At 46.8% G+C, this 27332-nt stretch overlaps 17 protein-coding genes across 17 annotated transcripts; 10 read left to right on the plus strand and 7 right to left on the minus strand.

Annotated features, from left to right (window-relative positions):
• Positions 1-49: 49 nt before the first annotated feature.
• Positions 50-1312, plus strand: HPODL_00413 (Transcription factor TOS4; the record flags this gene model as incomplete). Its single annotated transcript, XM_014080361.1, has 1 exon — positions 50-1312. The coding sequence occupies one exon, from the start codon at positions 50-52 to the stop codon at positions 1310-1312; it is 1263 nt and encodes a 420-aa protein (XP_013935836.1).
• Positions 1313-1590: 278 nt separating this feature from the next.
• On the plus strand, positions 1591-2778 carry HPODL_00414 (S-adenosylmethionine synthase; the record flags this gene model as incomplete). The annotated part of the gene is made up of 2 exons (XM_014080362.1): positions 1591-1613; positions 1653-2778. 2 exons carry the CDS (start codon positions 1591-1593, stop codon positions 2776-2778), a joined length of 1149 nt encoding a protein of 382 aa, XP_013935837.1.
• A 163-nt stretch (positions 2779-2941) lies between these two features.
• On the plus strand, positions 2942-4153 carry HPODL_00415 (uncharacterized protein; the record flags this gene model as incomplete). Its single annotated transcript, XM_014080363.1, has 1 exon — positions 2942-4153. One exon carries the CDS (start codon positions 2942-2944, stop codon positions 4151-4153), a length of 1212 nt encoding a protein of 403 aa, XP_013935838.1.
• Positions 4154-4324: 171 nt separating this feature from the next.
• HPODL_00416 (uncharacterized protein) lies at positions 4325-5926 on the plus strand (the record flags this gene model as incomplete). The annotated part of the gene is made up of 1 exon (XM_014080364.1): positions 4325-5926. One exon carries the CDS (start codon positions 4325-4327, stop codon positions 5924-5926), a length of 1602 nt encoding a protein of 533 aa, XP_013935839.1.
• A 116-nt stretch (positions 5927-6042) lies between these two features.
• Positions 6043-7635, plus strand: HPODL_00417 (FGGY-family pentulose kinase; the record flags this gene model as incomplete). The annotated part of the gene is made up of 1 exon (XM_014080365.1): positions 6043-7635. One exon carries the CDS (start codon positions 6043-6045, stop codon positions 7633-7635), a length of 1593 nt encoding a protein of 530 aa, XP_013935840.1.
• HPODL_00418 (uncharacterized protein) lies at positions 7586-8944 on the minus strand (the record flags this gene model as incomplete). The annotated part of the gene is made up of 1 exon (XM_014080366.1): positions 7586-8944. The coding sequence occupies one exon, from the start codon at positions 8942-8944 to the stop codon at positions 7586-7588; it is 1359 nt and encodes a 452-aa protein (XP_013935841.1).
• A 177-nt stretch (positions 8945-9121) lies between these two features.
• HPODL_00419 (Mediator of RNA polymerase II transcription subunit 14) lies at positions 9122-12070 on the plus strand (the record flags this gene model as incomplete). The annotated part of the gene is made up of 1 exon (XM_014080367.1): positions 9122-12070. One exon carries the CDS (start codon positions 9122-9124, stop codon positions 12068-12070), a length of 2949 nt encoding a protein of 982 aa, XP_013935842.1.
• A 637-nt stretch (positions 12071-12707) lies between these two features.
• On the minus strand, positions 12708-13421 carry HPODL_00420 (Dolichol-phosphate mannosyltransferase; the record flags this gene model as incomplete). The annotated part of the gene is made up of 1 exon (XM_014080368.1): positions 12708-13421. The coding sequence occupies one exon, from the start codon at positions 13419-13421 to the stop codon at positions 12708-12710; it is 714 nt and encodes a 237-aa protein (XP_013935843.1).
• Positions 13422-13483: 62 nt separating this feature from the next.
• HPODL_00421 (UBA2 Nuclear protein) lies at positions 13484-15241 on the plus strand (the record flags this gene model as incomplete). Its single annotated transcript, XM_014080369.1, has 1 exon — positions 13484-15241. The coding sequence occupies one exon, from the start codon at positions 13484-13486 to the stop codon at positions 15239-15241; it is 1758 nt and encodes a 585-aa protein (XP_013935844.1).
• A 28-nt stretch (positions 15242-15269) lies between these two features.
• HPODL_00422 (GTPase-activating protein SAC7) lies at positions 15270-17120 on the minus strand (the record flags this gene model as incomplete). The annotated part of the gene is made up of 1 exon (XM_014080370.1): positions 15270-17120. The coding sequence occupies one exon, from the start codon at positions 17118-17120 to the stop codon at positions 15270-15272; it is 1851 nt and encodes a 616-aa protein (XP_013935845.1).
• A 329-nt stretch (positions 17121-17449) lies between these two features.
• Positions 17450-18829, plus strand: HPODL_00423 (Reduced viability upon starvation protein 167; the record flags this gene model as incomplete). The annotated part of the gene is made up of 1 exon (XM_014080371.1): positions 17450-18829. One exon carries the CDS (start codon positions 17450-17452, stop codon positions 18827-18829), a length of 1380 nt encoding a protein of 459 aa, XP_013935846.1.
• Positions 18830-18904: 75 nt separating this feature from the next.
• Positions 18905-20569, plus strand: HPODL_00424 (uncharacterized protein; the record flags this gene model as incomplete). The annotated part of the gene is made up of 1 exon (XM_014080372.1): positions 18905-20569. One exon carries the CDS (start codon positions 18905-18907, stop codon positions 20567-20569), a length of 1665 nt encoding a protein of 554 aa, XP_013935847.1.
• Positions 20566-22026, minus strand: HPODL_00425 (Sterol regulatory element binding protein, induces transcription of sterol transport and biosyntheti; the record flags this gene model as incomplete). Its single annotated transcript, XM_014080373.1, has 1 exon — positions 20566-22026. One exon carries the CDS (start codon positions 22024-22026, stop codon positions 20566-20568), a length of 1461 nt encoding a protein of 486 aa, XP_013935848.1.
• A 193-nt stretch (positions 22027-22219) lies between these two features.
• Positions 22220-23881, minus strand: HPODL_00426 (T-complex protein 1 subunit alpha; the record flags this gene model as incomplete). The annotated part of the gene is made up of 1 exon (XM_014080374.1): positions 22220-23881. The coding sequence occupies one exon, from the start codon at positions 23879-23881 to the stop codon at positions 22220-22222; it is 1662 nt and encodes a 553-aa protein (XP_013935849.1).
• Positions 23882-23968: 87 nt separating this feature from the next.
• Positions 23969-24544, minus strand: HPODL_00427 (Cell division control protein 42; the record flags this gene model as incomplete). The annotated part of the gene is made up of 1 exon (XM_014080375.1): positions 23969-24544. One exon carries the CDS (start codon positions 24542-24544, stop codon positions 23969-23971), a length of 576 nt encoding a protein of 191 aa, XP_013935850.1.
• Positions 24545-24769: 225 nt separating this feature from the next.
• HPODL_00428 (Translation initiation factor eIF-2B subunit epsilon) lies at positions 24770-26797 on the minus strand (the record flags this gene model as incomplete). Its single annotated transcript, XM_014080376.1, has 1 exon — positions 24770-26797. The coding sequence occupies one exon, from the start codon at positions 26795-26797 to the stop codon at positions 24770-24772; it is 2028 nt and encodes a 675-aa protein (XP_013935851.1).
• Positions 26798-27026: 229 nt separating this feature from the next.
• Positions 27027-27269, plus strand: HPODL_00429 (uncharacterized protein; the record flags this gene model as incomplete). The annotated part of the gene is made up of 1 exon (XM_014080377.1): positions 27027-27269. The coding sequence occupies one exon, from the start codon at positions 27027-27029 to the stop codon at positions 27267-27269; it is 243 nt and encodes an 80-aa protein (XP_013935852.1).
• Positions 27270-27332: the final 63 nt, after the last annotated feature.

Below are 27332 nucleotides of genomic sequence, written 5' to 3' on the forward strand. Positions count from 1 at the left end.
CTCGACTGTTTATTTAGAAACACGCTCTGCTGAGTAAAACTTATCCACCATGTATTTACCATCATCACCAGTTCGTGGGGAGAACAGTCCGCTGCGCGCCAAAATGGCCGCAAACGTGTCTGAGCCCCTGTCTCTGTCCAAAGACTACCCTACTCCAAACCCATCCTCGTCGCTTGGCTACGAGGAAGAGTCTGAAAAAGCACGCAAGGTTGCATTCGAACTGCCATCGCGCAAAGTTGAGATTGTTTCCCCCATGTCGCGGGTCCGCAGGCTTAAGGTGCCATTGACAGGGCGCCAGATTAGCATTGGACGGTCATCCAGATTGAACCAATGCGTGCTTAACCCCCATAATAAGCTGGTTTCGCGTACCCATTGCTCCGTCCACTACGTTCCCGAAACTCATACTCTCAAGCTTCACTGCACTGGCTGGAACGGCGTCAATGTTACAGTGCCAGGACGCGTGGACGTTGTGAAAAAGGACGACGCGTTTGAGGTCACCAGCAGCACGATCGCGCCAAAAAGCTCTCGTATTTTATCCCAGGAGGCCTCGGTGACCAATCTCTACATCCTCAAGGGCGAGACCGTTTTTTTGCCAATGCTTCCAGGACTCATTCTGGACATCCGTGGGGAGCTGATCCTGGTAGAGACAGAGGATGAACTGACAGAGGACGAGGCTGAAGCAGAATTGGAGCAGACACCGGAGCCAGTGCAACAGGAGACTAAAATCCCCGTGGAGCCCATCCAGACTAGTCATGAAGACAAGGAGAACATCCCGCCTGCGGCCATAAAAGAGCAAATGGCCGTTTCTCCTGCGTACACTCCAGAACAGTCGCCGGATCCAGTCACGGCCACCAAAGCACGCGCTAGAAGCAAGAACCACAACTCTCCGAGAAAAAAGAAGGACACCGAACACCAGATCTCCAAGGAGGAGGCCGATGTCCTGTTGGAGCCATTGCAGCCCCAACTGCCCCATCTTGCCAATATTCTGGTCAACCACTTGGCCTACTCAAGACTGCTGCAAACACCGTTGCAGATTTTGATGGACCTCAAGGCTGTGCAGGATCTGGGGTTGACTAAGCAGCAGCTGCGTGGCTTACTAATATATTACGTGGACTGTATCGGCGTAATCTACCGTGTTGGTAAAGATGCGGCGGGCAAGCCGTTGGACGAGGAATACTACTACGACCCGGAAAAGGACCAGGACAAGTCGCGGGTCCAGCTCGTGGAGGAGCTGAAGGGCTCCGCTTCGCATTTGCGCAGTTGCAGAAAGACACATAAACAGTACTTCTGGAAGAAGCCGGCAAAGAGATAAATCACATGGGGTATGGTGGGATTATCTAATCAGAGGAGCCACACTTGTTAAACGAGCACGAAAACAGCTGAGAAATGCAAATTTCCAGCATGCGTTGGCGTTGTTTCAAGACCGGCCACCCATTGGTGCACCTGCGGTTTTCCAAATGGTCTCGGGACCCAAAATTTGGGAGCTCCCATGTGCCTGTTTTTGTTGGATCTTTTTGCGCATGCGCATTATTTCTTCAGTGTATAAATATTGAAAAATTTTCCTAATTAAGATTTACGAGTCAATACAACATGTCTGGACACTTTTTCTTTACGTGAGTATCGTTGTGCTGTGTTGGCGTGCTAACCCCCAGTTCTGAGTCTGTCGGTGAGGGTCACCCTGACAAAATCTGCGATCAGGTTTCTGATGCCATTTTGGATGCCTGCTTGACTGCAGACCCTCTTTCCAAGGTTGCCTGTGAAACTGCCTCTAAAACCGGTATGATTATGGTGTTCGGTGAGATCACCACCAAGGCCCACCTGGACTACCAAAAGATCATCAGAGATACCATCAAACACATCGGATATGATGACTCCGACAAAGGTTTCGATTACAAGACCTGTAATGTTCTGGTGGCTATTGAGCAACAGTCTCCAGACATTGCTCAAGGTTTGCACTACGACAAGGCCTTGGAGGAGCTTGGAGCCGGTGACCAGGGTATCATGTTCGGTTACGCCACCGACGAGACCGATGAGAAGCTGCCATTGACCATCCTGCTGGCCCACAAACTGAACGCCGCTCTTGCTGACGCCAGAAGATCCGGTGCTCTCCCATGGTTGAGACCAGACACCAAGACTCAGGTCACTATCGAGTACAAGCATGACGGCGGCGCTGTTGTGCCGTTGAGAGTTGATACCGTCGTTATCTCTGCTCAGCACGCTGACGAGATTTCCACTGAGGACCTCAGATCTGAGATCAAGAAACACATCGTTCACAAGGTCATCCCTTCACACCTGCTAGACGACAAGACCATCTACCACATTCAACCTTCTGGTAGATTCGTCATTGGTGGTCCTCACGGAGATGCTGGTCTGACCGGTAGAAAGATCATTGTCGACACTTACGGTGGATGGGGTGCCCACGGTGGTGGTGCCTTTTCCGGAAAGGACTTCTCGAAGGTCGACAGATCTGCCGCCTACGCTGCTAGATGGGTTGCCAAGTCTTTGGTCAACGCCGGTCTTGCCAGAAGATGTCTGGTCCAATTCTCGTACGCTATCGGTGTGGCCGAGCCTCTTTCGATCTACATTGACACGTACGGAACCTCCAAGCTTTCCTCGGAGGAGCTGGTCGCCATTGTGAACAAGAACTTCGACCTGAGACCAGGTGTCTTGGTCAAGGAGCTTGATTTGGCTAGACCAATTTACTTCAAGACTGCCTCGTACGGTCACTTCACAGACCAGTCCAACCCTTGGGAGCAACCTAAGAAATTGGTTTTATAGACAGAGAAATAATTCTCTTACGCTCAACTCGTACACGTTAATGATCAGCTGTGACTTGTGTTTGGATTGCATTAGAATGTATATTTACCTTTCAACAGGATAGTGAAATAAAAAATACGTAAAGCGACGCGTCGAATTTATCCCAAATAATCTGATATCTGCGATGTCGCAGAAATCCGTCGATATCTTGCGTGTGCGGGACCTACCCGTCACCACGTTTACCAGAAAACGAATCATGGGGCTTGTGGTAGGCATCACCACTCGTGATAGGCCGACCAAGCCAATTGTGGTGCATATGACGGACTTTTCTCGAAATCCATCTGTCGCGCAATCTGAGATGAACTATGCTAACTGTGACCCGCCCTTGTTCGATGCTCCTGAACAGGCTGACAGTATCATTGATGTGGCATTCTATCCCGAGTCAGTGACTCATCTAAAACGCATCTTTGGTGACAAGGTGAATGCCAGATGGTTCGATAACAGGACCGCTTCGTTTTATCCGCTATATCAGCACGCGACCGTGATCTCACTGCGGCTGAGGTCAAAGACGTGGGGCGACCAGATTGATCTGATCGCTGACCCTGGTTTTTCTGACAACTGTTACAGTCAGATCTGGCCCGTGAGTACTCTTGAAGCCAGAGACAATCCTGCAGCAGAGACGATATACGACCCAAACGAGAACAACTATGCTTTGGCACGGGAGGTCTTCCGCGACTGGCAGTTACAATGCAGTACCTATTTTAAGTCCAACCCCAAAATTAAACAGGTTGTGGGTGACCTTTGCGAGTCAGTTACTAGTATGACATATTCACCGCCACAGAAATTGCACCGCCACACGTCACCAGAGCAGTACTCAGATACTGGTTTTCTCAGCGACATGGTAAGCTCTGACGACGAGGGGCCCCCAAAGAAAGAGTACAAAAGGGAAGTCCCTGTTAAGCAGAGCAGATATGTCAAGGACACGCCAAACGTGACTTTCCCAGTCTCGCAAATTCCGCTAGCTGACTACACGGGAGCATATTTCATTTATGTGCAGATAATGCGGCTGGAGACACGCACGGCCGATCTCATCTACAAAAGCTTCCCCGAGAATACGATAATGACAAAAGCAATCGACGTGCTGGTGAAGGAGGTGGACTCGGCTGCAACGTTGCGAATCAGAGTGGAAGGGTACGATCTTTTCCGGTTTGCAGGCATCACGTTTAGATACCCGCTATTAGACATGACAGCGGCGGAAGCCGAAACCGCGAAAAAATTGGCAGCCCTGGTCCATAAGCCGCTGCGCATGTTGGTGAAACCCTACGCATTGCCCCTGGAGGCAGCAACGGTGAACACTGGGCGATGCTACAGATGGCTGTATACAGAGTATCCGTAAACTGTAGCCTAATCCATCCACTTGATGAATTTATTTTGCCCCACACGACAACCCCGGATTTTAGAATCGCGAAGTATGATGATGCCCCTCAATTTTTGCTCGGATATTTAAAGCAGCCGTAAACTCCATTTTTTATTTCCAGTGGGGTTGTCTGATTAATCATCCTCCATAATGGCGTCTTTCAACAATTTCATGGAACAGTTCACCTTTGCTCCGGAGTTTGCACCTCGCCAAGAGAAGTTGGTGGACCCAGACCCTTTCTATGACGTGCTGTCATCCAAGTTGGGTTACCTGAGAGATCAAGTGAATCAAAATAGTTCTCCACATTCCTCGGTGTCGAGCGCATCTAGGGACTCGATTTTTAGCAATCCCAGTGCCTTCACTCTACCCGTGGAGCTCCAGGGCGGTGTGTCGAACATTTCCTCGAGAAGACCAAGTTATACAGCAGAGCTTTACTACACGAACCATAACAAGCTGGATCTTCCACCAGTGTTTGCGCAGGCTCCACCGTACACTGCCTCTTCCAGGTTCTTTGATGTGGATCATTCGAGAACCCACAGCTTTGATTTTTCATCGTCCTTTTTACCCCCTCTGAATTCCTTTCTACCGCAGGTACAGCCACAGGAGTCTCTTGTCACGCTTGACAACGGGTTACTTCTCGAGAAAGTTTCCAACTCCATTGTCACGTCGGCAGAGCTGAAAGCTGAGTTTCTAAAAGACGCCAAGTACTTCGGCGACTTTGACGTTTCGATGAAAATCGTGCACCAGCTGAATGTTTTGCTGGGTACCTCGCTGACCGAGACGCCAGGACTTCTTCAAATTCGAGTTGGCAAGTTACTGGATTATCTCCTCACACAGAATGAGGATCTTGCAGGATCGCCGCAAAAGGTCTCCAAGAACTACTCGATGATCATCAACAAAAATGGAAAGTTGGACATCATTTCGTTGCCGAAAACGTCCAACCTGAAGTTGACCCCCAAGGACCTGATTATCATTGAAGGAGACCGTGGAAAAGATTTGGTGATGGTTCTACAGCCACAGATCGACTTTCGGTTCGCCTTGTTGTTCAACTATCTCAAAAAGAAGCTGCATTTAAAGTCACTCGAATTTGGCAACGCCAACTCGTCTCAGGTCCCACCAAATAACAAACCGCAGAACAATCAGAACAATCAGAACAATCAACACAACGCGCACACTCAACGCTCGATTATTAACGAAGATGAGAACTTCATCACTTTACCAAACAAACAAATTCTAAGATTTGCTAAACCTCACGAACTTACCCAATTGACGTCCAAATATAATGATGAATTAATGGCATATCGCATTTGTCTAAATTACGTTCAATCCTTGAACCTGGACTTAATCATCAAAAATGTCGAATTCCAGTTCGACAAGAAAAAACTGATCATATACTATTACTGCCTTCGAAGACTAGACTTTAGAGGACTGATCAAGGAGCTGTTCAAAATTTACAAGACCAGAATCTGGCTCTGTGCTGTACTTCCTATCGAGAAATCTTTTAAACCGCTTTTGACTTACGAAATGGAGAAGAAGTATCACGGGTCGAGTCCGCTGGCCAGCTCCAGCTCCAGATCCAATGACCTCACTATCGTTGACCCGCTACCTGCTTCCGAAACCATCAATTCGTTGGACGAGATCGAGGAGCCTGTGTGTTTCCATTCCAAGGTCTTCTTGAGTCTTATCGAATGGTTCAAATTTGAGATGCTTGACCAGGAAACGTTTAACGAGAAGTTTCCATTTTTGACATGAGTTTACAAACGTTCTTTTTTATGTAATAGATTGACTTTGCTTGGAGATTACGGATTGTTTTAAATAGAACCGAATACTATATAAATTTGAAGATCACACACCTGAAACCTTTAAAAATGTCTAAGTCAGCTATGTCGTCCTGGTACTTGGGCATTGACATTGGTACCAGTTCTTTGCGGACGTCCATTTTGAATGATCAGGGGGTAGTGGTAGGCGGGTCCGAGCAAGCAATCGATGTCTATTACCATCCGTCCAACAATCGAATTATTACGCAAAACTCGCCTCAGCTCTGGTCCAAATTGTTAACTGCTATCGATGAAAGCTTGCAAGCAGCAAAAGCTAAAGAAGAAGGAACTTTGAAATCAATCTGTTGCGGTGCGACCTGCTCTTTGGTGGTTGAGGACGATGATAGCAGCCATATAATTCTCTGGATGGATCACAGAGGAGAGACAAATTCTATCAACAGCAAGATGGAAACGCAATATCCAAGAATTCTGCAACGTCTTGGAGGGTCAATAATCGCAGAGATGGCTCTTCCCAAAATCAAGGAATATCTTAGAAAAACCCCGTCCAAACCTCGTATATTTGATCTTCATGACTGGATCGAGTGGAAGCTTGCAGGCGAGGTACTGAACATACAGAAGTACAACACAGAATATATAGGGATCGATGGCTCGCTGAAGGGATTCTCAATCGAATGTCTTCGCGAACTGGATATCCATCTCAAAGAGTCCCAGATCGGCAGAGTCGAAAACATTCCATATCCAGGAATACCGTTCGCTGGAACCCCTATTGCCAAGCTCTCGCCAGAATTGGCTGAGAGATGGGACGCCAAATCTGCCGTGGTTTGCTCTGGGGTCATAGACTGCTATGCTTCTTTTTTTGCTCTGCAGAACAACGATATAAGTCCAGAAGAAAACTTGGTAATGGTAGCAGGTACTTCCACATGCTACTTGACTGTTTCCAGGGCCCCAAAGGAACCTCCACCAGGCATTTGGGGACCTTTCCATCTGACAGAAAACTTTTGGTTCTATGAAGGAGGATTAAGCTGTTCGGGTATTCTTTTCGAGTCTCTGCTTGAAAATCATCCGGCAGCAAAAACGCTGGACAAGTCCACAAATATGTTTCAGCAACTCGAAAAGCTGGTGAGCTTTTTTGTGGAAAGTGAGAAACTGAGTTCTGCCTGGCAGCTGATAGAAAAAAGATTATACATTGGCGATTATCTGGGGAACAGAACCCCGTTTAACGATTCGAATCTCTCGTCCGTGATAATTGGAGGATCATTGCGTCAGGATACAAGGGACCTGGTGTGCTGCTACCTTTCAATCTTGGAATACCTGGCTCTTTCTACAAAAATGATCGTTGAGTGTTTCCGCAAATCAGGATTCTATCTCAAGACATTGCAAGTGTGTGGGTCTCAAGCGAAGAATGCTAGACTCATGGAGTTACTGGCATTAATTTTAGACGATATGAACATCCTTCTTCCTATAGACTTAGACTCGAAGCTGATTGGAGCTCGCGGATGCTCGATACTTGGCGGATGTGCGGCGAAAGATGCAAAGTTCAAAGTTGTCAAAGATGTCCCAAACGATACTCTGAAGAAACTATTCGATACAAAATATGTCATCATGTTCGAGTTGATTGAAAAACAACAGGACTTTAATCGGAGGCTTGCCAGCTGCACCACTCACTCTCAGACACAGTGTTAATATCGGCCCTTTCATCTCTTTTGACAAGTAGCATTTCCACAACGCGTTTGGCAGGCCCCCAGTCGTTTCCTTGCTGATCCATGTTATGCTCTCTGTAATGATACCACCCCCAAGTCAGAGTTGCTATGCGATGGGCGGGCTTTGCTGAGCGCCTGCCTCGTCCAGTGCTGTTGGGAAGCGGATCAAATGGCAGTCTGTTTTCCAACATTGCGTAAAGTAGCACACCCAGAGACCAACAGTCGTTTTGCTTGCCGTCGTATGCGAGTCCTAGAAGTAGTTCAGGAGACACGTAGTCTTCGGAGCCACATCGCGTGGTCAGGAGAGGCTGTTGCGGATCTATTTTCTTTGACAAACCAAAATCAGATAGCACAGCTACTGAATGCTCATACTTACTGTCAAGTTCAACAGCTGATGCGTTTCTAAACTCGTCCGGAGTTGGCGCGAGCAATATGTTTTCCAGTTTAATGTCTCTGTGGCAGATGTTCATATCATGAAGACATTTGACTGCGCTCACAATGTTTCTGAAAACCAGTTTTTTGTGGTGATAAGTAAAATTCTGTCCCAAAGTAACAAGTAGTGTGAACAGATCGCCTCCGGAATAGTACGGCATTGCCATGATCACTTGGTTTTTGTCCAACCTTGAGTTGGAACCCAGAAGCTTGACGATGTTCGGGTGATTGATTGATTGCAAGAGCGACAATTCTCGCACCAACGAGCTTTGGATCCGAAGTCTTGTGTCCGGATCATGCGAAGGAATGTTGGACACCTTGACGGCTACCGTTTCTGATTGGTCAATGTAGACGATGCTGAATGTGCCGCGACCGATCTCCTTTGTGCAATGCCAGTACTGTTTTACATGAGTTGCCGTTTCAAGCGTGCAGAACGTAGCAACCACATCTTTACCGTATTCGGTGTCCTCACTTATTGAATCCGTGCTCTGAAGGTTATATGCTGTCTGCTGCCATTCTGGCGGTCGCAGAGGCACCGACACGATTCTTTGCACGGGCTCAATGTTCAGGGAGAAATTCCGTCTATCGTCAAAATGCACATCCGAGGTAGTCCTGTCATTGTGCTTTGTATGAATGTTGCCTGGCTCTCTCAGTTTCTTCATATGCAGTGCACCACCTGACGGTTGGTTACGAGACATACTGTTTCCTTTGCTATCCACCGAGCTCGAGTCTGTGACCGAATCAATGGAAGGAGCCTGAGCAACATCTTCTGCAGAGGGCATATCATTGATATCGACGAACTCCCTGGCTACTGGCACCTTGATATCAACATCAGGGCCATCATTGTTGGACTCAGTCATCGCAAACGCTGGATTGTGCGATTTGAGACCGACTCTCAGGGAACTTATAAATGATATAGATAATCTTGTTCTATTTACTTTCTTGTTGATCAAGCCACACTGAAAAAATGTACACCAGCCACAGGGAAGGCAAGAAAGTCATACTCAGAGAAAAAGTGTTTTCCCCAACTGCGCACCATGTCAGACGCTGAGGTTCCGCCAATTCCCCATGTGGCGGCCAATATGACTCCACTTGGAGTTGTATTGCAACGCTACGCTGTACACAGCTATAAACAGCTTAGCGAATATCTTAAAACACTGGAAAATACAACCCAACCTGATAGTGTCAAGAAACGCAACTTCCTCGACATTCTGGTGAGTATTCGAGAGAACTTTGTGAGATTGTACGTGTTGAGCAAATGGGCTCGGAATTCGCAAAGCGTTGAAAAGTTGATCGACCTTTTTGTGTGGCTTCGAGAACAGAACCAAAGCATCACAAATGCCCTGATGCAAATCGGAGGGATCAAACAATCGCTGGTTTCTGCAAAGCTCCCGAATCCGGACCTCGAGACCGCGCTCGAGGTTCTCATTAAGGGAAGACCACAACTTCCAACTCACAACTATGGACCACAGAAAAAGATTGATCCCAAGCTGATACTTCATACGCTAAAGACGCTCGACGTCGAGCTTTCTGCCAAGATGGCCCTTGAAGACAATCTTCCCAAACCTTTTTACAGCTACGAAATTAAGGATGGCCGGGTCAAGTTCCGCATTCCTAATTTGTTTCAATGCTGTGTTTCAATAGCTAATACCTATGACCAATCGGGGTTTTTCCTAGTTGATTTCAAACTAGAGTTCCAATCTAAGGACAATAAGTTAATCCCACAGGTAACAGCCCTTCCATATATGACGTTCGCACACTTAGAGAAAGTGGCCAACATCGAACTGAGCAAAAACGGTCTCACTGGATTGTACAATATTTTCCATAATTATGCCATTACCTGCAAACTGTACTACCTTCATCGTCAGCTAATTCGCCTGCGCATGGGCATGTGGAAGGGACATCTAACCCATACATACAATGCGGAAAAATGCTTTGTTGTTGTCACGTATTGGGTGAAAAGACGGTCTGTGAAGTCTACAATAGAGATTGGAAAACTCAAGAATAATCTACTAGGATTCCGTTGGATCCGTGAAGGCCGTCTGTGCACAGACCATGATTTTACACTTGAGAATGAAGATGGATCAATCACTATCGAGCACCTAATTAGAGACATCATCCAAAAACACATTGAACTGCACATTAAAGAAGTGCAACAGGAAGTTTCTGATAAAATCGAAATGGCTGACAAATTTGTGTCGCTGCACAAAGATTCCCAACTACTGCTGACTTTGAGCTCCATGAAGTCAGCTGTGTATGGAATTGACGCTCTTTCTGGAGATGGCTTCTTCCAAAATCCTACCCCTATAATGGCAAGAGTCGCGGCTCAAATTAATGCAGACACGCGCGAGACCGCACTCAAGCTGCTTGTGCTACGTTTGGAAACGCAGCTAAGCGAGCTCGGGTCAATGTTAATGGCTACTGGCTGGATTGGCGTGGATGTTGTCAGGCTCTCCACCGCAGAATATACAAAACTCAATATCGACTATGATCATTTGAAAGATCGCACTTTTGCAGAACAGCTATTTGCCCTCAAGTTTTATCGCCGCAAGAAATGGCCAAGCGGTTGGTTCCTCACTGTTGGGGTTTCGGGATATTCGTCCAAGGTTCAGTGGTGGTGTTCCAGAATCAAGTCGTCTGCAGGTCAGTGGTCGATTTCTTGGTGTGAATCAATAACCCTTGGGGGCGCGGAAAGCGAATACAGCTATCCATCGTTTGTCACACTCGCAAAGAAAACCACGTCCATGCTGCTCTGCAACCTGGTTGTCAAAGAACTGGAAAATCAAGGATGCAAGCTCAAGACCGTAGACAAAAGTGACGAGAAGGTTAGACAGTTTACGAAGCAAAACTTTGGGCTTGATTTGGACTCCATGCAAAAGGGAGACAGCGCTACAGTGATTTTGGACAACAAGTCTTTATTCAATATTCCGAACTGCCGCGACTCCCTGGTGCTCACTATGAATATCAAAAACAGCGAGCTGGAAATTATGATTTTTGGCAAGCTGCAAAGTGAGCTCAAATTGTCGTCTATTTCTTTCAACGATGAGAAGAATAATTCAATAGAGCTGAACCCAGACACTTCTATATTCAAGATTCACTCACAAATCAACTTGCTGGAGAAACTAAACTACGAATCCACAGCTAGCTTTTTCAACCCTTTGGCAACAACGGACATTTCCATCATGAGTGACTCGCTTCTAGTGCTCAACAAATTCTTTAGTTTGTTATCGCTCTTGCATATAATCAGCCATGACGAGTCGCTCAAAGTGATTGACATTTCCCTCACAAAAGTCTCTTTCCAATATGGATCTAATTCTGAAGAAATGATCACGCTAATTCTATTGAACGAAACGCAAGACTCGATCTCCATCGAGCTTCCAAAAGATAATCCGCATAGACTCTGCTCTAAATACTTGAACGACATGGTTAGTGAGTTTGATTTCCAAAAGATCAAACTACTGGTCAGATATCTCAAACTGACCTTACCATTTTACAAGCTCCTTGTGAAATTGTCGATGGACAGCGAAGAGTTCTACAGACACTTTTTGGAACAGAACAGCAACTCTCAGCAACTTAGGATGACTCCCGAGAGCGGCTTCGAATTGAACATGTTTGATTTCGAGATGTTCAAAATCACATACTACAAATATCTAGAACGCAAGTCGGAGAAAAAAGTCAAGACTGACAGAGTTTGTTTTGCTCTGACGATACAACTGCGCCACAGAACGGACAAGCTGTCCCTGGACAAGTCACTATTTGTCATCAGCATTGAGCCTCTTCAGTTTGACCAATATGATGACACTGCTAAGAAGTGGCTTCAGGACACAACCAACAAGATATATGCCACGTTGAAAGGCGACGAGCCTTTGCCTGCCTCTGGTCAAGTGGTGTATTTGCGTCGTGCCATAGCCTGTGACTATTTGTCTGTGGAAAATATTGTTCTTCAGTTGCACAGAAAGATCATCACGCTTTGTAGCTCGAAATAGAGATCATGAATAAATCAACGATAAATTTTACCTATATCAGGCTGTGTTTAATTATTTTCGTTATTTAAATATTCGCCAAAATGCATTTTATTGAGGAAGTCGTGCGACAGAAGGCGACTGCACACACGGCATCGACGCCCAGCTCGGCAGCAAGAGCACCAAACAAGCGAAAACGGATCAATTATAACATCGCCGCTTTGCAGAACGCTATCGAACAGCAGAACTTCGATCAAGATGGGGACGAAGAGAACGAAGAATCAGAACGCCACAATGCCATTGAACTTAAGAAAGCCAACCGACGATTTGAAGAGCTTGATAGAGAGAACTTCAGCGAGATCCACAAGATGGAAATCCCAAAGAACCTCGGACCACCACCTGGGAAACGCACCTCTACACCGTCGGTGGCAGTCAAGCGGATACTAAACTCGAAGAAGAACTGGTCAAACTACGTGGATGAACTAGATAAGGCCGAGATGCGCGCATTCAATGGACTTGAAATCAAGCCAGGCCACGTGATGGTCAAAAAACTCTGCACCATTTGTGGCAACGTCAGCTACAGCTCGTGTATACGATGTGGTGCACGAGTGTGCTCCCTAAAATGTCAGACTACACACAGCGAGACCCGGTGCAGCGGGTTTTAAACACTGGTAAACAAATTCCACACACCTTTCAAATAGCCAATGATCTCATCTCCTCCAAGCTTGGACTCTCCATATAATCTGTCGACGAACGAGATAGGCACCTCAGCTATGGTGAATCCCATAGCTCTGGCTCTCACCATCATCTCCATCTGGAAAACATAACCTTTAGACTTCGTTGCGCCGATAATTTTAGCCAGCACATCCTTTTTGTATAATCTGAACGAACCAGTTAAATCCGAGACGTGTGGTCTGAGAACCACAGTAGCAAGAAAGTTGGCTCCACGACTGATGAGCTTTCTTTTCAAGTCCCAACCGTAGACACCTCCATCGCCTGCATAACGCGTTCCAGTAACAATGTCGTAATCTCCTTCTTTCTGTTTCTTTATGAATTCTGGGATGGACGAAGGGTGGTGCGAGAAGTCAGCGTCCATGATGATCACGAAGTTACCGGTCGCATACTGCAGTCCATGAATGTATGCTGTTCCCAGTCCCAGCTTTCCAGCACGCGCTCTAAGTTGGATGTGGTCTGCACCGTACAGATTGATCAACTGTTTAGCCACATCTTGTGTTCCATCAGGAGATGCGTCGTCGACGATGATCACTTCCCAGTTCAAGCCAGCCTTCTCAAAGTGCTTCGCAATGAGATATGTGATAATTGGCAAGTTTTTGCGCTCGTTATACGTTGGCAGAATAACCGAATACTTGTCCATCGTTGTACAGAATAATGAATAGCAAAAAATATATTTTTCAAAAATACAAAACGGCGCCCAACATGTACGATTCTCATTTGAGGAAAATATTTGGCAGCCAAACAGACCAATTCCGCCAGTCAAAGGTGTTGATGGTTGGTGCCGGAGGAATTGGGTGCGAATTGCTCAAGGACCTTCTTCTGATGAACTACGGCGAGATACATATATTGGATCTTGACACAATCGACCTGTCCAACCTCAACAGACAGTTTCTGTTCCGCCAAAAAGACATCAAGAAGTCCAAGGCCATGACTGCACAGCAGGCTGTTAGTCATTTTAACCACGCCAGCAAACTGGTTGCGCATCACGGAAATATCATGGACACAAACATGTTTCCGTTGAGCTTTTTCACCCAGTTCGACATCATCTTCAATGCGCTAGACAATTTGGAAGCCAGATTCTATGTCAACAAAATTGCACTCTTCACAAAAATCCCACTCATCGAGAGCGGAACGTCGGGATTGAAAGGCCAAGTTCAACCCATCTACCCCTACGAAACAGAGTGTTTTGCGTGCATTCCTAAAGAACAGCCTAAAACGTTTCCCGTGTGTACTATTCGTTCGACGCCTTCCAAACCGATTCATTGCATCACTTGGGCAAAAAACTTCCTGTTCCCACAGCTCTTTGGAGACGATGTTTCCGACCAGGATAAGCTAAAGCCACAAGACATTGAGAGCGATAACAAGGCTGAAATAGAAGCGTTACTAAAAGAATCAAATGAGTTACTGGATCTTAAAGTTCTGGTCAACCAAGCTGCTCCGGGAGATAAGAGCTTTGTGTCTAAAATTGTTGAAAAGATCTTCAAAGAGGACATTGAGAGACTCTTACGGATTGAGACTCTGTGGAAAACGAGGGAGAAGCCGGAGCCTTTGAGATGCGAACCAGCCACGATTGAGCGTCTCGATGGACAAGAACTTTGGACGGTGGAGGAGAATCTTGCGCTTTTTATTGACTCCACCAGCAAAATCGCCCAGAGACTCAAGCAGGGTCCTGTCGACTTTGACAAGGACGACGAGGACACTTTGGACTTTGTGGTTTCTGCGGCCAATCTGCGGTCGTATATTTTCCACATTCCAATGAAAACAAAGTTTGAGATCAAACAAATAGCAGGAAACATCATTCCTGCGGTGGCCACCACCAATGCCATCATGGCTGGATTCAGCGCGCTTTCTTCATTCCATGTTTTTCACGCGACGATGAAAGAAAAGGTTTCCAAGTCGAGAATGGTGTATGACTCGAATCAGCCCACCAGGTTTGTGAACACATCTGGGCTGGCTCCTAGAAACCCTAAATGTCCAGCATGTTCTGTCACTAGGGGAATAATCACAATAGACCTTTCAAGATTCACAATTGATGAGCTGCGCAAAGCGATCATTGACAAATATGGATATTCAGATGACATTGGGATCGCAGAAGGAACGAGACTTCTCTATGATTACGACTTTGACGATAACTTGGAAACAAAGCTGGATAAAGTCTGCTCTTACGGCAATGTGTTATTTATCAGTGATGCTGATGATGAGCTAGACTCCTTGGAATTATTGGTCGATAGAGGAGATGACTTGGAACTGCCAGAGCTAGAGGTTCCTGCGAAAATGGTGCCAGAAGAAAATAAGGAGGAAGAAGGTGAGGAAGACGATCTGATCATGGAGGGAGACGATCTCATTATGGAGAGTGACATAAATGGGCTGGACGGTCCTAAACGTAAGGCCGAGGACAGCACGAGCCCAGTGAAGAAGAGAAAACTAGTGGCGGACGAAGTTGAAGTCATAGAACTGTAATTTACATTAGTGACTAATTAAACTCTGCTTATTTTCTAGACTTGGAAGTGGACCTTGATCGTAATCTTTTGAACCAAGAGAGCTTCTCCCCATTAGCGCCATTTGGATCCTCCTCAGACCTGGTTTCCCGTTCGTCATCTGGGGGGCCCTGGACGGAGCTCAGGTTATCGTCGATCGACGATGGTATGTTTTTCGGAGAGCCTGGATAGTTTGGTAGTTTGATCGTTGTTCCCATTTGGCTTGTCGAAGAAGAAAGCGAAGTGGACTCATACGCACCAATTTTGAGCACTGGAGGCTTGAGCTCCGTTTTAGGAACAGAAGCTTCAGCTTTCAGTGGACTCTCTGCTTTGACTTCAGAGGGTGATGTTTTTGAGGTTGATGAGAACGATGAACGCATTTTTTGAGACCCGATCGACGAAACAGATAGCCTTTGAGCAAGCGGGCGTGTCTCATCGTCCGTATCCACTGCCGATTCCACTGCCGAGTCAACTTCGTCTGTAGTATTCGTTTGGGTGTGCTCCAATTTGGACTTACTGTTGTTCACGCGAAGCATGTCGGACGGAGATTGGACAGAGGATAAACTCTTGCTATGTTTTCTGGTGAACTTTGTGGTTGGTGGAGGCAGCAATGCAGTTGGAGCGGGAAGTTTGGAACTTGTCTGCTCAATTGTTGTGGGGGAAGCAGGAGAGTCAAGTGCAGAATCTTTTCTGGAAACTTTTTGAGCAGCTGGCAAAATTTTGTACGAGTATTCAATCATGAATTCAATAACCAGCGACGAGAGAGCGTATTCTTCGGGCGACATATCGTGGTCTGAGTGAGACAAAACCGAGGGCTGAAAAATGGCAGCTAGATTTTTGGCAGGCATGAGGTTTTTGTCGCAATGTGCATTAAAAATGGCCAGAAGGTCCAAGATGTAGAAGAGCAGCTGTCGTTGCAGCTCAGGCAACTGTTCTATTAGTCTCGCGTAGTCTTTCAGCGCCTCTTTGCGCTCTTTTTTTATCTTTTCCTTTTTATTCCTTTTGCGAAGCTTTATCTCGTCGTCGGTGAGCTGCTCCTGTTCTTGGTTCTGCGCCTCTTTGCACGAAGACAAGCCGCTGAGATCGCTCATCTTTTTCTCCTTCTCTTTGAGGAAGCGGACGATATTGGGACGTGAGCGAAGGGGCTCCCTAAATTTGTCGTACATGGAGAGCGGTATAAGCGGCTCTGGGAGCGAGCCAAGGAATCTCCTAAACAATGACGCAGCGTCATGAACTGTATATCCATCCCAGTCAATTTTAGATCCATAAGTAGGCGGTGACGAGAATATCAATTGCAGCTGTTTGATTCTCTTGGTCGAGCCTGCGACTCTGAATATCCCTTCAACCTCAAGTCCGTTCTTCTTCAGAAACGATCCACATAGTGCCACCACTCTGGGAATTCGGCCGTAGCGTATTAGTCCATCGCGGTCACTGCTGATGTATATTTTTGCCTCAGCAACCTTGATTGACTCCTCGATAGGGCAACCGAATATCGACGAGTCGCCAATATAGTCCATTTGTCGCTGTTGAATGAAAGAATCTCGGTGTTGTTTTAGTTTCTCTTGCGACCCGTTGTCCTGGAATGGTGACAGCGGTCTCACGTTGTGGGACGAGCGCGACTTGTAACCTAGGAAGGGTCTCGTCGGTGAAGCCAAGGGTGAGAGCAAAGATGGCGAATTCGCGCGGTATTGCGGGGTGGGAGATGAAATAGACTTGGACTCCGCAGAAAACCCTGATGTGGAGCTGAGACTTTGACCGTTCATTGGCAGAGGAGGAGGCGAGCTCAGCTCCGACTCGCCCTTTTTGATGTGTTTCCACCAACCGGTCAGCGAGTTCTTGCTTGGAGACGAAGGTTCTGACATGAGTTATCTGTTGTGATCGAAACCGTGTACTGTGAATCTATCCTCGAAGCTTTTGTCAGTATAATGTTGCGCTATTTTCGTAAATACATCCAATTTCACCACAATGTTGAGTCCAAGTACAAGGTTGTGCTTTCAGCGGGCATATATTTGTTACTACGCGGTCCGAGAAGCAATAACAGCGAAAATAACATATATTTTTAGATTTCTATTTTATGTTGCCGGCGTCGATCGGCTCGGTGTAGAGATGAGTTTCTGCAAATGCGGGCTTGGTTGGTCAGCTTTTTCTCATTAATCAACACACCAATTTTATCTAGAATTCCATCCGTGCAATGAGTTTCAAAGGATTCCAGAAAGCCATTGTGCGGGCTCCGCAGAACCTGCGGCAAAAACTCAACATGGGAGAGACCACCAACGATCCTGTCTACCAGGACGCAGAGAGAAGGTTTAGAGAATTAGAGGATATGACGAAACGTTTGAGCGAGGAGTCGAAGCGGTACCACAAAGCAGTCAATGACATGCTGGATAGGCAGCTTGGATTTTCAAAGTCGATTGAGGAAATCTTCAAGCCGATTAGCGGCAAGGTGTCGGACCCTAACTCTACCATTCCAGAAGGCAACCCTGAGGGTATTGAGGCTTGTGTCCAATACAGAGATGTTCTTCAGGAGCTTAAGGAGACGCTTAAACCTGATCTGGAGCTCATTGAGTCCAGAATTGTTGGTCCTGCCAACGAGCTGTTGCGCATCATCCAGGCTATCCGGAAAATGGCAACAAAGAGAAATCATAAACAGCTTGATTTGGACAGACACCAAAACTCGTTAAAGAAAGCCCAACTGAAAGCCGAAAAGAACGAGAAGATGGAGGAAAAAGTGTACAAGTACGAGAACGATGTTGCCATCGCTCAGCAAGAATTCGACTACTACAACGAAATGTTGAAGACCGAACTGCCTATCCTCTTCCAATTGGAGGGTGAGTTCATCAAGCCCTTGTTTGTCAGTTTGTACTACATGCAGCTGAACGTGTTCTACACACTCTCGTCCAGAATGGAGGAAATGAAGATCCCATACTTCGATCTGAACTCGGATATTTTGGAACAATTCGCAAACAAGAGAGGTGACGTCGAGGAAAGAGCTGAGGCCATTGGACTGACGCACTTCAAGATCGGACACGCAAAGGCCAAGCTCGAGGCTACCAAGAGAAGGTATGCCTCAGGCCAGCATCCAGACCCTTCATCTCCAACTTCATCCTACGGTAGTGGATCCGCTTACGGCCAAACTTCACCTCTCACTGCTTACGGCCAAACTTCGCCTCCACCATATGGGCAAAACTCGCCTACGCCAGCTTATGGCCAAACCTACGGCCAAACACCACCTACTACCACGTCGACCTACGGCTATCCAGAGGACAAGAAAACGCCATATGGCGCTCCCCAAGCTGCTTCCTACGCCTACTCATCCCCTAATTCTTACACTTCTGCTTCTTCGCCAGTGGTTCCTCCTGCTCCGGCTGCCGCTCCGGCTGCTGCTGCACCGGCAGCAGAAACTTGTACTGCGCTGTACGACTACACGGCTCAAGCAGAAGGAGATTTGTCTTTTAGTGCTGGACAGGTTATTACAATCTTGCAAAGGTCTGAGAACCAAAATGACTGGTGGACCGGATCTGTTAACGGTGTGACTGGAGTGTTCCCAGGTAATTACGTTCAGCTCAATTAGGCGGTGTATGGGTGCAATAAAATAAGGGTATATTCGGCGTCTGAAAAAGAAGGATATAGTTTTTCCCACTTCGTTATGGACAGAATTGCAAGGACATACACCAGCTTTGCAAGCTCTGTCTCAACGCTTGGACGAATCCTCTTGGTTCCCTATGTGCTTTCGAGAGTGATTCTGCAATTTGCACATTACAATACCCTGAATGTTCTTTCGTATACCAAACTTTTTATTTTGTACCACTACAACATGATTTTGATGATTAATGGGGCTAGAGAGGATGAACTGACTTTCCAGGAGTCCTGGGAACAGAAAAAACGCTTTAACGTCGTCAGAACGTACAATGAAACAAGACCTGTAGCAGAAGATGTCAGAAGTTGGTTCGAATCGCCTGCGTTGCAAGCTATACCAAGTATCACATGGCAAAGAACAGCATACTATTATGAAAGATATATCATCCACGCGCCCATTTGCACACTCAGAAGACTCCCCTTCGGGCCTAGCAAAACAGGCTCTTATTTATTTGACCCCCATTCCACCTCCACTCCCTCAGCGGACAAAGATGGCCAATTGCTTGAAAGAGAGTCTAGATTCCCCAACAGTGATGCTATCAGAGACTCAAGTCGTGTCATTGCACCACGAGTCAGATCAGACTTCACACCAAAATCCTATATCCTGAGTTCTGAGTCGGTGAGACAGACACATGACTCGGGTCATCTGGTGTCCCAAACCGTCCCAATCAAATCTCCTTCAATCACTAAACTCTTTGAGCAACCAGCAGAAGCACCACCACCCTCCCCAGTCCCTATACCAAAAGAGCAACACGCGATTGAGGATAGGCCGATCAAATCTTCAGACTCTAACTCGTCTTTTTTCTATAAGATCAGAATACGGCGAAAAAATAAACCTCAGGATCCTACTTACGGAAATTATGAACTCGTGAGACAAGCGATCCGAGACTGTCTTCCAAAACCAGATTATGATGATGGGTCTATTGGCCCCAACATGGTTAGATTTACCTGGCATTGTTGTGCCCATTTTGACCGTGAATCAGGTACCGGTGGATGTAATGGGGGTACAATGAGATTTGCTCAAGAATTCAATGATCCCGGGAATACAGGGCTGCACACTGCTAAATCGTATCTGGATCAAATTCACGAGAAATATCCTTGGATATCTTTTGCTGATTTGTATACATTAGGAGGGGTGGTGGCTATTGAAGCCATGGGGGGACCGAAGATTGATTGGAAGCCAGGAAGAACAGACTGTCCAGACTCCAACAAAGTGCCTCCGATGGGAAGACTTCCAGTGGCTACAAAAGGTACTGAGCACCTTCATGAAGTGTTCACTCAACGGCTTGGATTCAATGATCAGGAGCTTGTTGCGTTGATCGGTGGTGGCCACACGTTGGGTGGGTGCCACGTGAAGTTTAGTGGATTTGACGGCAGTTGGACTCCCCATCCAATCAAGTTTGACAATGAGTTCTTCAGAGTGTTATTGGAGGATACGTGGAACTTCGAGCAAGTCCCTCTGACGGGCATGCCACAGTATTACAACTCTGATCACAGCTTGATGATGTTGATCACAGATGTGGAGCTGATCAAGAATCCTACATTCAAGTATTGGATTGAAGTGTATGCAAAAGATTCCGAGCTATTTATGAGAGATTTTGCTTCAGCGTTTGCCAAACTATTAGAATTGGGAGTCAACAGAGACCCTGACGGAATTGCTCGAACGAAAATTTAGTTTACATCAATGAATGTGCTATCATCTTCCAGTCCCGATGTTTCATCCAACCCCAAGCTTTCAGTTATTGAAGAGCTGGGGAGATTGTTTGTATCCAGAAGCCGCGATTGAACGATACTGGGCACAGCATTGAGAATTCCGTCGTCTTCTGTTGTGGACGGACCGCCAAGGAAATCCAGCATCATGTGCATTCCACCACCTCCCGAATATTCTTCAACATCCACTGGAAGAACAGAGGAAACGCCTTCCAAGAACCAGACCTTGTCCTTCATTTCGTCGGTAAAATTCCGAAGCAGTTTATAATAGCATCGCATTATCCTCATTGCAGAGAGGTCACAACTGATGAGCAGTCCCAGGAACCGTTTGTCCAGAAGGGCAGGAAAGGCAAACACTCTCAAAATAAAGTCTTTCTTGTTCCGTTCCATGTGAAGCTTTGCCATGTAAGCCAGTGTTGGTAGATATGGCGAGTGGAGCGGAATCGGGAACATGTCCCTTATCTCTTCGTCAAAGCACTGAATGGAAGAATATTTCATTTTTAGCATGTCAGCCTTTGCTGTATCTGTTGATAGTTCACCAGAAATCAAGTCGTAGCCGATTTCCCCCAGGTCGCCGAGGTCGACCGATATAAACTTGTAAAATCTTGATTTCTCGCTCAGGGGCCATACTGCCGTCAATATGGTTGCCGCTCCTTTGACATGGAAGATCCATGCGGACGGCGGAAGTGACTTCAGGGAGGTCGATGTTGGCAGAGAGGCATTGGCCAGAGAATCCATAATCAGAATCAAGGCAGCTGCCACCAGGGCGTCTGTGTTCTCGGGCGACATTTCGAGGACTGCCTCACGTAGCAATCCCAACGCGTCTGCGCGGTGTCCGGTAACGCACTGGTCAAGGCCGCGCTCTGTCCGGGAGAGATGTGTGGCGCTGAAAGCGAGTACTGAATGCATAAGGAACGGGTATTTAAAAGCGAGCATCGGGATCTCCTCGGACCATATTTTGGAGTCTGATATTCCAGCCTCTGTGATTGTGGGCCAAACTTTGGTGGTGTAGTGGTACATGAGTCTTAAATCGAGCATGTTGAGTGTTTGATGTGTATCGTAGGCCAGAGTTTGAGTAGGAGGCGGTTGCGTTATCATGTTCGGGGACAGGTTCGGCTCTTGCACAATTTCAGGAGGTTTGAGTGTGTTCTGCTTTTGCTCCTGGATGGGCAAAGGACCTGATGAGTTCAAAATATGCTCGCTGGTCAGGATATCCTGTGAAGTCTGCACAGTTGGAGCAGGTATATTGTAAACGCACTGAATTCCCATGCGATCGCAGTTACCGCACACTGGACGGTTCTCATCGCACTTCACGCGTCTTTTCTTACATGTAGCACATCCTTTGCGACTTTTCTTGTGGAACTTGCGCTTTCCACCTGAACGTTTAGCCACACGGGACTCATCCGGGGACTCCTCTTTCATTCGTTTAGGTCGTAAAAAGATTTTAATTCTGCTTAGCTAAGAACGCGTGAGACATAGGGCACTGCCAAGAGGAAAAACGTTAAATTTAACGGTCCACGATTTTTATTGGGATAGGGCGATCCGTGGTTGAGTGGCCAAAATCATACAGCGATTACTACGCATTTGCTGTCATCTAATCAATATTCGATCACTATTAATGGTCGTGGGTCTCCTTTGGAGGGTCTGGATCCACGTTGATCATTGTGTCTATACGTAGGATGGCAATGCAGGCCTCCAGCGCCGACTTGAGAGATTTAATCTTGGAGATGGTAGGCTCCAAAACACCGTGGCTGACCGAGTTGACCACTTTTCCTCTCACAAGGTCCAGACCATAGTTTTTGTAGTTCTTGCGCTTGGTATCTATGTGAGAAACTTGCTGCGATGCAGCGTGGTAGGAGCGCAATTTGGCAATAAGGTCTGAGGCATCCTTAGCAGCATTCACGGCCAAGGTCTTTGGAATGACAAGCAGAGCAGCCGCAAATTCGGCAATGGCCAGCTGCTCACGCGATCCGACAGTGGTGGCGAAATTCTCCAGATATATGTTCAAAGCACACTCGACAGCTCCACCGCCGGGCACCACATGACCGCTTTCCAAGGTCCGCTTTACCACGGAAAGGGAATCGTGTAGCGAACGTTCCATCTCGTCCAAAGTGTAGTCGTTAGGGCCTCTCAGAACGATCGACGACGAAGAGTGAGTTTTAGTGCCTTTGATCAGGATACACTCATCGTCACTGAAACGCTCTTGAACGACTTCCTCAGCATGTCCTAGATAAGTACTCTCAAAGACTTCGTCTCCTTCCAAGTTGGACATGCTGCTGATAAGGGTGGCCCCTGTGGCACGGGCAATTCTTCTCAAATCCTCCTTCTTACAACGTCTCACGGCCATCACCTTGGCCTCAACAAATTCCTTCAAGCATAAATCATCAATACCCTTCGTAGTCAGAACAACATTTGCGCCTGCATCGATGATTTTGCGAACGCGTTCGAGAACAATTCCGTATTCTCTCTTGCGAATCTCCTCCAGTTGCTCTGGATCGTCGATGTTGATTTGAACACCCATGGCCATTCGTGCTTTTTGTAGGTTGATATCCAGAACAGCAATACGAGCATCAGTGACGCGTTTCACCATGGCTTGGGATCCCACCGTACAATTGAGCGCGTAACCATTCACCAACACAGATTCAGTGGCAGATCTTCCATGTGCCTTGAGAATATTCACTGCCTTAACGGGGTACTTTGTTTCTCCCTTGCTGTTAGTGGTCTTCACAGCCAAAAGGGCGTCAACCACCATTTGGCTGAAAAAATCAGAATCGGACCCAATGATCTTGGAAGACATGGAGGTCTTTGCAATGTTGACAAGAGTCTCTTTTCCGAGCGAATCGACCGGCTGAGAAAGCATTTCGTTGATGAAACGAGTAGATTCTCTCAATGCAAGACGGTAGCCTGTAATCACAGTTGTTGGGTGAATTTTATTCTTGACCAGCTCGTTAGCCCTCTTTAAAAGTTCGGAGGCAATAATCACCACAGAGGTAGTTCCATCTCCCACCTCACGGTCCTGCTGGTGAGCGAGCTCAACCAGAATCTTGCCTGCCGGGTGCTGAACATCTAGAAGTGACAGGATGGTGGCGCCATCGTTGGTGACGGTGACATCACCAATGTCGTCGACTAGCATTTTGTCCAGTCCGACCGGTCCCAGCGACGATTTCACAACATTGGCCACGGCCTGGGTAGCCAGAACGTTCTGGTTGCGAACATCATCGCCACTGACTTTCTCTCCGCCCAAAAATAGGGTATCTGAACGCGCAGCAGAGAACATTGATTTACTTGAGAAAGAAAAGGTTTGTTTTTTTTCACTAACATTGACAACTAGTACTTATGGTCCGGGTAACTCTACATATAATGGTCATAGAATGGTGCACTTCTTGGCCTTCTTGATGACTGGAGGCTCAAGGGCAGCCACGATTGCCTCATCGAACACGTTCTTGAGTCCCTCCTGGCTCAAGGCAGAGCATTCGACGTACTTGACGGCTTTCAGGTCTTTCGCAAGCTTCTCGCCCTGCTGTGGCGTGATAGGCTTCTGGCCTTGTCTCATGAGGTTGGAGAGCGCTGTAGGGTCCTTGCGAAGATCGATCTGGGTACCAACAATCAGACACGGAACTTGTGGAGCGTGGTGGCTAACTTCAGGGAACCATTTTTCTCTAACGTTATCGAACGACGAAGGCACAACCACAGAAAAACAGATCAGAAACACGTCGGTTTGAGGATACGAAAGTGGTCTCAACCTATCGTAATCTTCTTGGCCTGCTGTATCAAACAACCCCACGGTGTATGGCTCGTCTCCAATCATGACCGTCACGGCGTAGTTGTCGAAGACAGTTGGGACATAATCTTCTGGGAATTTGTTGGTGGTGTAGGAGATGAGCAGACATGTCTTACCGACTGCTCCGTCTCCCACCACGACACATTTTATCGTCATCATTTTGAATTAAGTTGGTCCAGCCAAAAGAGATGTTTTTACAGTTATCTGTTACAAATTGAAGGGGGGTAGGGTAACAAAAAAAATAAGAATAAAAATAAGGAACAGAAAAAGCGATGGATTTTGAAAAGAAAATCAGAAAAAGCAGACAAATTACAATGTACTTTTTTTCGTGATGGTGCATTACAGAAATTACTATAGCAATTCGACGCGTCTAATTCTCGTAACTCATTCATCCTCACTTTCTGCCTCCTGCAACCATTCGATCCACTTTTCCACTCTGTCCCGGGCGCCAATGTCCTTACTCTTTTCGCTCTGCCACCATTTGTAAATGTTTTCCTCTTCGATGATTTCCTCGTCGTACAAAACAACGAGGATCCACAGCAGCACAACCGAATTATAAGACGCGTCGAGTTGCGAGCACAAAGTCTGTAGAATTATGAGCAAGTCCACCTGGTCTTCGCTGTCAAACACTTGTCTATCAAACAACGATGACCATTTGCGGAAGATCTTCTCGACCGCCTCTTTTGCTCCTAAAGTCTGGGTTTCAATGAAATGGTCTACCCGCTTCACCAAAGCTGTGCTAGTGGCCACACGGACCTCGTGGTAAGTCACATTCATACTCATTCTCAACGTGTTGAGTTCCAGAAGAGCAGTATCGATGTCGTGGTTGAACTCCATGGCCCGCTCAACGGTGGCAATGGCCTCTTTATCGAACTGTTCGTCTTCGTCCTCCGACACATAGACGGATGTTGTGCTTTGAGTGCGTTTCTTGCGACGATGTTGGTGTGCTACCGTGGTGGAAGCCAAAGAAGTATCAGAAACGTTGAGCTGGGCCATCTGGTAAATCATGCCTCCATATTGACCATCTTCTTGGATGTCTTCCCTGTACAAATGACCGAATCCCTGTGGACCAACGAGATTGGGGTCGCTCTCCTCCTCCTCGTCTTCCTCCTCTGAAAGAGACAGACTGTCGTCCATCTTGCGTATTTTCTCCTTGACAATTTTAGTATCGTGCGGAATTTCGACGTTGTCGTCGATTCGCACTCCAAACCCAACCACGGCTCCTGGATTAAGGATGGCGTTGGCTCCGACAACAGCGTCGGCAGCAACTATCGAGTGTTTGATCACCGAACCGTCACCAATAACCGCCCCTTCCCAAATATACGAGTTCTCCACAAGCACGTTGTTGCCAATGCGGCAATGGCGGCCAATCACAGACGCCTGGATTTTAGACCCGTCGCCAATAAATGTGTCGTTGCCTATAACAACTCTCGACTGAATTTTGCAGGACTGAGAAAGTCTGATGTTCTGCTCTTTATAAATATGCTTGCTTTCGTAAGTGTAGGTCTGGTCGTCAATGATGTTGCGCTCAGGAACAATCGGATAGCACCATCTTTCCAAAACGTCCTGTGAAATGCCGTCGTAAGTCTGCCAGCTCTCGACCCGCGCAGCGTACTCGTCCCCGGTAACATATGCATAAATGTGCTTCTTCAACAAGTCACTAGACAACACTCCCTTGACGAAGTCTGAACGCAGTGCCTGGTAGTCAAAATTTTCCTGGAAAATAGTTGGTACTTGAGGAGTGCATATATCAACGTGGCAGTCAATGAGATCGTTTCTGATATCGAACTCGGCCACATCTTGCAAAATTTCAGGATCGATATTCACCGACGTTTTCTGGCCGTTGACTGGCGGGATATCTTGGTAATACAAGCACTTGTCTGTTCCCTTTTCGAGAATAAAACACGCAGGCTCGATATGGGATCTCGCTCTGTGCAGCTCAGAAGCCTGCTTGAGCACCATGGTGGCGATATAGTCTCTGTCGGCGACTTTTCGTTGCTTGTGGATTGCCAAAACCTTGCTGAGATCCAAATTGGTCACGACGTCGCCGGAAACGAGAACGAAATCTCCAGTGATCAGACCTCTGGAATCGACATCTCTCATGGCGTCTCCGACACTTCTCGACTCCAGCGACATGATGGTCTGGATTTTGGTGAACGGTGACGACGGCTGTACCCATTTGGAGTCATCGATGTACTGCTGGACCTGATCTGCGTGCGAACAACACATTAGATAGACTTCCGAGACGTTGGCCTGGGCCAAAAATTCCAGGGTATATTCGATCAGGGGGACGTTTGCCAGCGGCAACAGACACCGGGGTCGGACAGCTGTCAGCGGCATAAACCGCGTCTGAAACGAGTCCGTGAGCACAATTGCCTGGATTTTCTGCTCCTCGATATCGTCTTTCTTCATTAGTTACAAGCTGAAAATTGGGAAAAAAATATTATGAATACAGAAACAGGGACACCACACACCAACATTCTCACACCAACACCTGAGTCCAATAAATGACGTACTTTGCTCGCCTCTCGGGAAGCATGACCTGAAAATTTGCCTCGCATGCGTGACACACCCCATGCAATATAAAGTCCGGGGCCAATCCACAAGATGATTCACAGATCATCTCTAGAATATTTTAACTATGGAAGCCGTCGAATTAATGAAAAGCGTCAATTCTTCTTTGAGCGAAAGCCAGGACGTCAAGATGGAAGAGTTCCTGCCCGCTAGCACAAGACCAACACAAAACAGATACTTGGACTTGTCAAACTCTGTGAGTGCACCATTTGTCATCGAGGGAGTGTCGCCTTGCTCTCCTGAATTTGGAGGCGAGAAAAGAGAACGCAGCGATAGCGATGTGAGCGAATTTAGCATGAAGATGTTGTAAGGGTCACGGGTTGGGTATACAGTTGTTTACGATATAATAAGTTCAGTTTTCGCAATTACGAAC

Source organism: Ogataea parapolymorpha, chromosome III, assembly GCF_000187245.1.
Source record: "Ogataea parapolymorpha DL-1 chromosome III, whole genome shotgun sequence".
Classification (NCBI taxonomy): Eukaryota; Fungi; Ascomycota; class Pichiomycetes; order Pichiales; family Pichiaceae; genus Ogataea; species Ogataea parapolymorpha.